General features: G+C 49.6%; 1 protein-coding gene across 1 annotated transcript in view; it reads left to right on the plus strand.

Annotated features, from left to right (window-relative positions):
• SLC23A2 (solute carrier family 23 member 2) overlaps positions 1-8,349 on the plus strand; it is a 52,407-nt gene extending 44,058 nt beyond the window's left edge. The window contains 4 exon segments of the mRNA XM_066337249.1: positions 1,064-1,193; positions 1,299-1,436; positions 2,575-2,670; positions 3,592-8,349. Coding sequence (XP_066193346.1) covers positions 1,064-1,193; positions 1,299-1,436; positions 2,575-2,670; positions 3,592-3,824 — 597 coding nt within the window. The 3' untranslated portion in view covers positions 3,825-8,349.
• Positions 8,350-10,903: the final 2,554 nt, after the last annotated feature.

Here is a 10,903-nt window from a genome sequence, read left to right on the forward strand (position 1 = left end):
GCCCTGATGCTCTGTACCCGGGCACCTGCAAAGGGCTTTTCTAGAAACCTCCTTAATGTAAAAGAGTTTTTTGTTGTCCCTGGGGCACCTCTTCTGTCAGTAGAAGAGTGTTGAAGTACCAGCTGTTCAGGTTTATCCAGTACCCCTGCACCACAGAGAACCACTTGAGTTTTGAATGCTTAAAATAAAACTGGGAAGGAAGTGCAGGCCCTTGGTTTCAGTGCTGGCACAGCCCTGATTTGCATTCAGCCCTGCTCTCTGAGGATGTCACAAAACCAGCCTCTAATCTAAGTCTAAAAATCCTGTGCCTCCTTCCCATCACCCGGTAACTGTCCAATTCCCATGTCCAAGGGCAGCAACACACAGAATTTATTTCATTTTTTCCATTTGCCATCTCTCCTCGGTGTGATTTGCCTGTTTTGTTCTCTCTCTCGTGGCTGGGTTTCACCACATTTCCTGGTGATCTTGGCAGTTCCAGGTGGTTTTAGGGCTGGTCTGGTGCTGCCCAGCCCCAGGGCTGAGCTTGGCTCAGAGCAGCTGTGGCTCAGCCGAGCCCTCCAGCACCAGAACAAAACCTCTGCAGGAGCTGGGATCGAGCTCAAATTCAAACTGAAAATTTAAATAATACTCCAGATGTGGGGCTGGGCTTTGTGCAGAGCTCACCCAGTGTCCTGGGGTGTTTTCCCTGCAGGTTGGCAGCTGCAGGGTGATCCAGTATTTAGCAGCCTTCATGCTGCTGCTGAGCAAGTTCAAAGTGAAACCTGTGCGGGAGCTGGGATCGAGCTCAAATTCAAACTGAAAATTTAAATAATACTCCAGATGTGGGGCTGGGCTGAGTGCAGAGCTCACCCAGTGTCCTGTGCTGTTTTCCCTGCAGGTTGGCAGCCGCAGGGTGATCCAGTATGGGGCAGCCTTCATGCTGCTGCTGGGCAAGTTCAAAACAAAACCTCTGCAGGAGCTGGGATGGAGCTCAAATTTAAACTGAAAATTTAAATAATACTCCAGATGTGGGGCTGGGCTGAGTGCAGAGCTCACCCAGTGTCCTGTGCTGTTTTCCCTGCAGGTTGGCAGCCGCAGGGTGATCCAGTATGGGGCAGCCTTCATGCTGCTGCTGGGCATGGTGGGCAAGTTCAGCGCGCTCTTCGCCTCGCTGCCCGACCCCGTGCTGGGGGCTCTCTTCTGCACCCTCTTTGGTAAGGAGGCTTTGTGCTCCTCTCTGCTTTTCTTAAGGATTTTGCTCTTTTTTTTTTGAAAAGACCTGTCTAAAAGCTGGTCCTTGGGGTTTTTTTTGTGTGTAGGGATGATCACAGCCGTGGGTCTGTCAAACCTCCAGTTCATCGACCTGAATTCTTCTCGGAATCTCTTTGTTCTGGGATTTTCCATTTTCTTCGGGCTCGTGCTCCCCAGCTATCTCAAACAGAACCCCCTGGTCACAGGTAGGTGTTCCTGCTCCTTCACATCAGCACTTGTGCCTTGTGCTCAGGTGGAAAATCCAGCCATGGAGTAGTGCAGAGGGTCGATAAGAGGAACCCCAAATTATAGAGAAAGAACCCCAAATGATGCAGGCAGTAAAGGCTGTAGGTCCAGACAAGCTCTGTGTATTCACAGGAAAATTCATTGGGAGGTTGAGACCTGCAGGGAATGTTGCAGTGGGACACAGCTGGAGCTTTCCTGCTCTCTCTGGGTGCACTGCAGAGCAGTAGAAGGAATAATTTACCAGCTGGGCTGAAAGAAAAACTGAACGGGTGAATGTGAGCTGTAAATGATGTTGAAAGATTTAAGGGGAAAACACCAAGGCAGAGTTTGGAAGGTGGGGAATTGTTTGGGAGTTGAAACTTTTTGTCACTCAGGCGTGTTCTGAGTGTGAATTTGGATTTTAGTGAATTCCTTTGCAGATTGTTTAATTGAGTTGTAGCTTTGAGGAGTTCACTGGGAAGGTTTTCTGGTTTAATGTTACCCTCAGCAGTGGTGATGCTGGTGTGACACCAGAAATGGACTCAAAGGAAGTATTTCACTGCTTTGGGTTTATTTGGGTTGGTTTTTTTTTAAAACAAAATATTAACTGACTTTTCTCTCCACTATGCCTTCAGACCAGGATTTAAGGGCATATCTGTCCTGCTGTAAGTGGTTAGAAAAGCAAACCCTTCAAGCTTTATGTGATTAATGCAGTGTTCTTTCATAACTGGGGCTGGGACTTCTTGCCCCTTTAAAAAGTAAAGATTTATACAACTAATAATTTTATTCCCCACAATTTCACAGTCTGAACATTTCTCTTTTCCATTTCATGGTTTTCTGCTTAGCTCAGATTAGTCGTGTCTGCAGTAGGAACTAAAATGGTGTTTTGTGACATTTTTGTGAGCAGCTTCCCTGAAGTTGCCTTTTGGGGAACATTGTCCCGTGGTGGTGGGACACCACTTCCCCTGGGGGAAATTCTCCTCCACCAACCCCCACATGGCTTCCAGAGCCCTTTTTGAGCAAACCCCTCGCTGTGAACTCCAGGAACAAGTGTCCTGGGTGTGAATCAGCAGGGTGTGGATGCTCAAAGACCCCAGCTGGTTTTCCCTGTTGCTGCAGGAATCACGGGCATTGATCAGGTGCTGAACGTCCTGCTCACCACAGCCATGTTCGTCGGCGGCTGCGTCGCCTTCGTCCTGGACAACACCATCCCAGGTGAGCCCTGAGCCCTCCTTTCCCGGGGGAAAGGCAGCATTCCCTGCAGGAGCAGGAGCAGGAGGTCCCTGCTTTTGTGGCTGGCTGTTTTCACACCAGGACCAGAGTCCTGGCACCTGCCCTCCCTTGACCTGAGAACACCTGGAATCCTCCCTGGGTTCAAATCCATCCTCCTTTCCCCTGAGAACACCTGGAATCCTCTCCAGGTTCAAATCCATCCTCCCTTCCCCTGAGAACACCTGGAATCCTTCCCCTGAGAACACCTGGAATCCTTCCCCTGAGAACACCTGGAATCCTCCCTGGGTTAAAATCCATCCTCCCTTCCCCTGAGAACACCTGGAATCCTTCCCTTGAGAATACCTGGAGCCCTCCCTGGGTTAAAATCCATCCTCTCTTCCCCTGAGAACACCTGGAGTCTCTCCTGGGTTAAAATCCGTCCTGCCTTGCCCTGAGAACACCTGGAGTGCTGCCCAGGTTAAAATTCATCCTCCTTTCCCCTGAGAACACCTGGAATCCTTCCCTTGAGAATACCTGGAATCATTCCTGGGTTAAAATTCATCCTCCCTTCCCCTGAGAACACCTGGAGTTCTCCCCAGGTTAAAATTCTGTCCTGTTAAACACCTAAAAGAGCTGACACAAACCAAACCAGTCTCCAGGAGACAGAGTCAAACTGGGTTTGAGCTCCAGACCTGCTTTTCCATTCATGAGGAAAAATGAGCCTTGACTTCCAGTTACAAAATAAAACAGATCATGTGTTTTTCCCTTTTTGAAGATCCTTCCAGAGCTTTGTTGAACTTGGTGGCTGAGCCTTGATGGTTTTATTTTCTTCTTTCAGGTTCTGCTTTAGGCCTGTGTATTCATATAAAGATACCCGTGAATATATATATATATACATTCTTCTCCTTTTATTTTGCCTTCTAGGAAGCCCTGAAGAAAGGGGAATACGGAAATGGAAGAAAGGGGTTGGTAAGGGAAGCAAATCCCTGGAGGGCATGGAAACATATGATCTGCCTTTTGGCATGAACTTCATTAAAAAATACAGATGTTTCAGCTTCCTGCCCATCAGCCCCACCTTCATGGGCTACACGTGGAAGGGCTTCAGGAAAAGCAGTAACTGCAGGAGTTCAGACGAAGACTCAGAAGCTACAGTATAGCCTTAGCTGAAATCATATTATCTAGTTGTAGTTAAAAGATGTATTTGCAGTTTCTTGCTGATTAAGAAGCATTAAAATATATGTTTTGTATATCTGCATTTAAATTCCTGGAACCAGAGCTGAGACGGATTTAAAAAAAAAAAAAAAAAAAAAAGTAAAAAAAAAAAAAAAAAAAAAAGAAAAATAAGAAAAAAAAAAAAGCTTTTCCTGCTGTGGGTGGTGGGAGCCAGGTCCAGTGTCTCTGGGGCAAATCCCACTGATTTTGGGATGATGTTGCAAAGAGCCGTGCACCTAAATCTGTTGGTTTCAGATGGGTTTAGGTGGAGGTGTGGAGGTGCTGCTGCAAACCTTCTGTTTATCTGGGGATTTATTGAAGCCCTGCTTACACCAGGAAAGCTGAACCTTGAGAAAAGAGGGAGAGGGGAAGAAAAAGAGAGAAAAGGAAAAAATAAATCCTTCTGATCATGTCAAAGGCCATAGATACTTCATTTATCTGGTGATTTTATTGAAGCCCTGCTTACACCAGGAAAGCTGAACCTTGAGAAAAGAGGGAGAGGGAAAAAAAAGAGAGAGAAAAGGAAAAAAATAGTTCCTTCTGATGATGTCAAATGCCACAGAGGCTGTTCTGCTGCTCGGTGATTTGCACATTCCATGTTCTCAGTGTCCTGGAAACGGGGCTCAGCTGATGCCTGCAGATCATGAGAGTTTAATTGTGAACGATCCGTGATCTCAGTGCCACATCCAGCGCTCAGACAGGAACTTTCTGGAATAACTTTGCCCTTGGAAAAACCATGACAGGCTTTTGCTGGCACAGTGCTGCAGCAGCCACTTGTTTTATTCACAGCATTTCTCCGTTTTGAACGTTTGTTTCCCCGCCTGGGGTTCTCCCAGCAGAGTCCAGGATTTCCTTACAGGGACAGCCGAGGCTGGGATGTTCCAGGATGGGAAACCTGAACTCAGACAGGGCCTGCAGACAGCGTTTCAGTTCAGTGCCTGTGTCCAGCACCGTGTTTCCTGGCCAGAAATGCTAATTAGCTGAGCAGCTCCAAGCAATTAACAGTTGTTCCCTGCAGGGAAAAGCCACGTGCTCCAAATGCACTCCTGGCCTGGCTCTGAGCAGGGGGTTATTGGGGGGTTTTTTTGCTGATTCTGCACAAGGCTCTTTCTTCTCCTCTTTGTGGGGCTTCTCCAGAGGCTGATTCCCACTGGGAAGGGGTTTGGGCCAGCAGAGACACTGCACCTGCCAGCCTCACCCAGCGGGTGGGTTCACGGGTATTGGGTCCAATCAGGGCACCACTCAGATCTCTTTTGGTTTGTTTTTTTTTTTGTTCCCTGGAAGTCTCAGCTCTGCTGTTATGTGGGTGTTCACGCTCATCATGCATTCATGATTAACAGTTTTATTCCTGTTTAATGTTCTTACTATTGCAAGTTAGTTTTAGACTTCAGTGTGGCCCCCAAAAAGCATTTTCAGCTGTGGAGATCATCAGGGAAATGTTGTGTGATGTCATTTCAAGGCCAGTAATGCTCTACGGTGCTTGCGTTTTGTATTCCTGGAAAACCATAACAGTAGCTCCTGTAACCCCCTGACCTATTTATCCAAGTTTTGACTACTGGACAGGAGCACAGGGACTCTGTTTTCTCGGAGTCTGCTCCCAGGGGAATTTGTTCTGGGTTATTGAAGCATGGAGGGGTTGGGGTGGGGAGGGCAAGGACAAGACGGATCAGTGCTGAGTAGTGTAGAGTGGGAATGATTCCGTGGGTATCGTTCTCAGCATGCCATGGCTGTTCCCAGAAACTGTTTTACCCCGCTTTCCCCGTGCCCAAGCATGCCTTTGTTCCCGCTTCCTTCGGGGAACCTTCAGTAGTTTGCAGTCTTGGTGTCAGTTGGACTCGAGGGCTGGTCGGAAGAGTCGTCGTGTAGTAGATGAGGTTGGTTTTGCCTGTGAAAAACAAAGTCATTTTTGCTCATTTCTCAGTGTGTCCTCTCCAGGAAGCTGTTGGCTTCCCACACCCGTTGGGGTGAGGGGGCTTGTGATCAGTGGCACGGAGCATCCGAATTCCCCAGCTTTCTGTGCGACCAAAGATGCGTGGCAGACGGGGAGGGGTTCAAAATGCCCGTCCAAAAGGAAAACAAAAACCCACCTCTGGTGGCTGTACCAACCCGAGGGGTTGTGGGGATGTCAAGTGCCAAAGCTGACTTGTAAAAGTGGAGGAAGGGAGGAAAAAGCTTTTAATTTCCAGCTGACTGCAGAGAGAGGAAGGCGTAGAGCAGTTTGTCTCACCCTGCTGAGGGAAATCCGGGTGAGTTCTCAGTGGGGATTCCCAAGACGCTCCCAAATCTCCCAGCAAATCCCAGGCTTCTTCTCTCTCCTCCCCTCCTTCCTCTCAGCGCTCCCCAAGCACGTGCACTCCAGTTACCTGTTGGATTGAATTCTTTTTGTGATTTCTGCCCATTCCCCCCAACCCAGAGCAGAGCAGCCTCCCCCAGTCGGGCCCTGGCCTTAGCAGCTGGAATTAGGGTCAGTTTGGATCCCAGATTTTCCCGGGGTGAGCGGTTAAAGGCTCAGGAAGGACACCTGCATGTTCAGGAAGGGCTGGGCTTAGGTGGGAAGAGGAGCTCCTTTATCCCTTCAGATCCTTCTCCCACCTTCCCTTTTCCCAGCCACTTTTCCAGGTGGCTGCAGTGACATTTTGGGGAGCTGGGTGCCTGTGCCTGTGCCGTGCTGTGACGTTTTGGGGAGCGTTAACTACGAGCTGTGTGTGCTGGGGGTGTGCAGGTGTGTAAGCTGACTGCCAGCACAGGTCTGGATTGTCCTCCCTGCCCTTCCCAGCAGCCAAACCCCAGCCACCCAGGGAAGGAGAGTGAAGAGGTGATGAGACATTCAAACAGATTTCGAGAGGGAAGGGCAAATATTCATGGTAGAAATCTCATTTTGTCATATCAGAGATGGTATCAGTTGTATACAAAGGAAGTAACTCGGGATTTTTGTAATTGATATTGTCTTGTAATTTTTATTTTTTTTTTTTTAGGTTAAATTAAGGGTTCTTGCTGACATGTTGAAACACGTTTTTCTAAAGCAAATACTTGCAAATTATGCCTATAGAAATTTAGATTTCGTATCTGACAGCTATGACTGATTAACATTGTCACATCGGAGGGACTTCACCACGTACCTTCCTCACAAAGCTCAACCTTTTCAACCCCAAATTTGCTTTTATTGCCTTTTAATACTGACTTGAAATATGACAACTTGGTTTGTACATGAATATTGCAGTATTTTATTTCCATATATTAAGAAAAATAACATTTCCACTCAGGATCACGGCAGCGGTTTTCCTGGGAGGGAGTGGTATGAGTGTCATGACAATGTCATGTGATGGTAGAATTTCTTCATTGACGAATCTATAGTGGTTGTGTATACTTTATTTACCCATGTCTGTGTTCCTAACCCCAAAACTGGAGGGTTTTGTTGGTTCCTCCCTGCTGAGTCCTCGGGGCTCCTGGGGCAGAATTGGAGAAAAAAAAAAAACCCTCAGTGGCGCCCTGAGGAGCACCAGTGAGTGTGACCCGTCATTTACACCCCAAAAGTGTGGAAATCCCGTCATTTTGGGTACCAACAGCACTCCAGGCACTCGTGCTGGCAGACCCCAGGTGTCTGCTGAGCCTTGGGTGCCTCCACCCCACCTCAGCAGCCTGTGCTTGCCTGAAAACCGCTGGGTTGATGTGTGAAATGCCTGTGTGAGACCAGCACCACCTTCACCTTGCTTCTCTGTGGCCTTCTTCAACCAAAACCAGCTTTTTGTTGTGTTTGTTTTCCCTTTTCCTTTCTTTTTTTTTCTCTGTTTTGAAGCGGGGGCAGTGGGAGGGTCACTCATTTTTTTGCAGCAAAGTCCCACTCGGTGCAGTTTCTGTGGTTTTTGGGGAGCCCTCGGGGCTGGGCTGTGCCCTGGGGACAGTCCCCAGGGCTGGGGGACAGTTGGGATCAGTGTTGGGGCCACCCCAAGCCTTCCTGGCTGGAATTCCTGGCTGGAATTCCCTCGGGGCCGTGGCTGTGCAGTGACATCCAGGGTGGCCTCTGTCCTTCCTGGGCAATCCTCGTGCTGCCAAATAATTCAATCCAAATAACTCCTTGTATTTGTCTGTTTAGAACAACCTCTGGCATAACAAACTATTGACTGTTCTTAGGCGGTGGGGATAAATTTTGGGTTTTTTTCCATGACTTTTCGTGACTGACTTTGGCTGTAAAACTTTTTTTTTTTTTGTTCAACAGCAAAAGTTTGAGAGGGGTGGGTTTGTTTGACTTTTTTTTGTTGTTCTTTTTTTTCAAGATGTGTAATTCTTTTATGGAGGTTTTTTTTTTAATTATTATTCCTTTTTTTTTTTTTTTCTAACATTGCTTCATTAAACAACTAAATATTTAAAAATGTAATATTTGGACCAGATGTTGTGAATAATAGTAGATAAAGCTATTTTATTCTGTATTTTTAAAGCTGTTCAGTATAAATAAATGCGGGCATAGATGCAGTGTGGTGTCACAGCTCCTTTCGTGGAGAGTCGTGGAACTGGAGGATCCTGGAGTGGTTTGGGTGGGAAGGGACCTTCAATCCCATCCAGTGCCGTGGGCAGGGACACTTCTCACTGCTCCAGGCTCATCCCGGCCTTGGGCATTCCCAGGGATCCAGGGACAGCCACCGCTGCTCTGGGAATTCATCCCACCCCTGCACACCCTCACAGCCAGGAAAAATCCCTAATGAACTGATTCCTTCCCCAAGGCTCATGGATTTTCCAGCTCAGGTGATGGCAGGACCCAGCCTTGGTGGCCCTGACCTGCCCACCCTCATCCCCCCACGGACACGGGCAATTCCTGCATTCCTGAGCCCTGCTCCAGCTGAGGCACCTCTGGCTGCTCCCGTGTGTGGGTGAGGAGCTGAGTGTCTCCTGGGCTGGTCACCGCCTCCCCTCAGCCCTTTGATGGCCTCGTTTCTCCACAGCTCCGGGGGGAAATTCCAGGTTTGACCCGGAGCAGCGGCAGAGCCTCGGTGGGATTGGGAGCTGGGAACATCTGGAGGAGGGTCCCCAGCACCCCGAGGTGTCTGCAGCCCCCAGGGGAGCTGCTCCTGGCTTTGGGGACGTGGGGACACTTCAGCAACTCCCCAAAGTTGGGTTTGGGTGGTGGGAGTGCAGCAGTGCTGGAGTGGGATGGAATTAAAGCAGCAAAAACACGAATCCACGGCGAGGGGCTGAGAGCAGCCGTGGGGTCAGAGGAGCAGCTGGGAGCAGGGATTTCTGAGCACTCCAGGTTGGGGTCTGTGCTGAAAACCTGCTCCTAATCCTGCCTAATCCCCTAATCACAGCTCAGGCAGCAATTGTGTCCTCTCCTCGTGTCTTGTTTGAATCAGCATCCGCCCAAAGCAGATCCTGGGCACCATCTCAACATTTGGGGCTTTTCAGAACAACCCAAACCCCCCCAGGCAGGAGAGGAGATGGTGTGACAGAGGTCAGGGACAAGGAGAGGCTTTTCCAGAGCCTCTGCTTCCCAGCTGCTCCCCAGAGCTCCCTCACAGCCCTCGGATGCTCCCCGTGGCTCCAAGTGTGGGATATTTATTGCTCTGGATTCACTGGCCATCAGCTGAGGGGCTCAAAGCTGGAATCATGAGAAGCTGCCAAGGTAAGGAAAAGGGATTTGGGCTGTTTGCATGGTCTGAGGGGGGAAATAATTGAACATTGGAGAATTTTGGGGAATTTGCTTTATTCTGGGGGCTCCCTGAGGTCCTTAGCAGGAGTAAATCCATCCGAGCTCGTGGTTTAAAAGGCCCCTGCTGTGATCCCTGTGTGCTGTTCAGCACAGAAAGGCTGATTCAACCATAGAACAGCTGCTGTAACGTCATTTTTGCCTCTTCCAGGGGGCTTTGGGCAGCCTGGAGGGGTAGAAGCTCTCTCCATCCCCGTGGATTTGGTTCCTCCTAGATCTGTGCTCACCCTGCTGTGGAGGCAGCACCAGCCTTCCAGCTGCTGGGAGCCCCCATAGGGCAGGAACGGGTCAGATTCCTTTGATTTGGTGAATCAATCCCCCATCCAGGCTCCAGCCTCCCCCCAAGGCCCGTTGTGCACTGATGGCAATGAGCAGGACTTGGCAAAAACCAGCCTTTAACCCAAATTCCGCAGCCAGGATTCCCCTGTGCCCACCCCAAGCCCTGGGGAATGATTTTTATTTTGCTGTGTGCATCCACCCCACGAGCTGAGGGCCAGGGGAAGCTGGAGGCTGAATCCCTGCCCTCTGGGGCCGGCTCCATTGTCCTCTCTCCCCACCACAAAAGGCCTCTCAGCCCTCGAGATGCTGCTGGAATATCAATCCTGAGCCGGCCCCGCTCACTTTCGCCGAGTCAGTGCTTCCCTGAGCCAGATGGCTGCTCCAGAACTTCTCATATTGTACACAGAAATCCAGGACAAGAGGGGAGGAAAGGCCCGTTCCAGTCTGTGCCTCAGAGACGCCTCTTTGACTCAGGCAGCTGCTTTGATTATTTCTTTGTTTTGGGGGTTTTTGTTTCTCCTTTCGTGTAGGCTGCTTCTCGGCAAATTCCTTAAAGAAAAAAAAAAAAAAAGCCCAGAGAAGCCACAAAGCGCTGGGAAAGGTCAGGAGCAGACAAAGGAGGAGGGACACGGCTGCTGCTGCTCCTTTGGAATACTGAGCTGCCCCAAAGTGTCCCCAAAGTGTCCCTGGGGTGCCGGCACTGATGGCAGGATGAGCCCTCGATGCTGGGAGTGCTGAGGATCAGAGGTAATAACTGTGACCCCGCAGCTGCAGCAGCTGCCTCAAGGCAGATTTTATTTTCATTTATTCCCTCCTCCATCCCCTGCTCGGGGGCGGTTTTGGATCCCGAGGCCGGGGTTGGGACCCATCCCAAGAGCAGAGGGGCCGAGTGTGCTGCCTGCACGGCTCCAGCTCCGGGTATCCCAGATTTGGGGCTTTTTAAGGCAGAAATAACGCTTCAGCCTGTGTGATCCAGCCCACAAAGCTCCCTCTGGGAATTCTGGACAAAGCTGGAGCTGATTCTAGGAGCATTTCCAGCCCGGCTGC

This window comes from Sylvia atricapilla, chromosome 28 (assembly GCF_009819655.1).
Source record: "Sylvia atricapilla isolate bSylAtr1 chromosome 28, bSylAtr1.pri, whole genome shotgun sequence".
Taxonomy (NCBI): Eukaryota; Metazoa; Chordata; class Aves; order Passeriformes; family Sylviidae; genus Sylvia; species Sylvia atricapilla.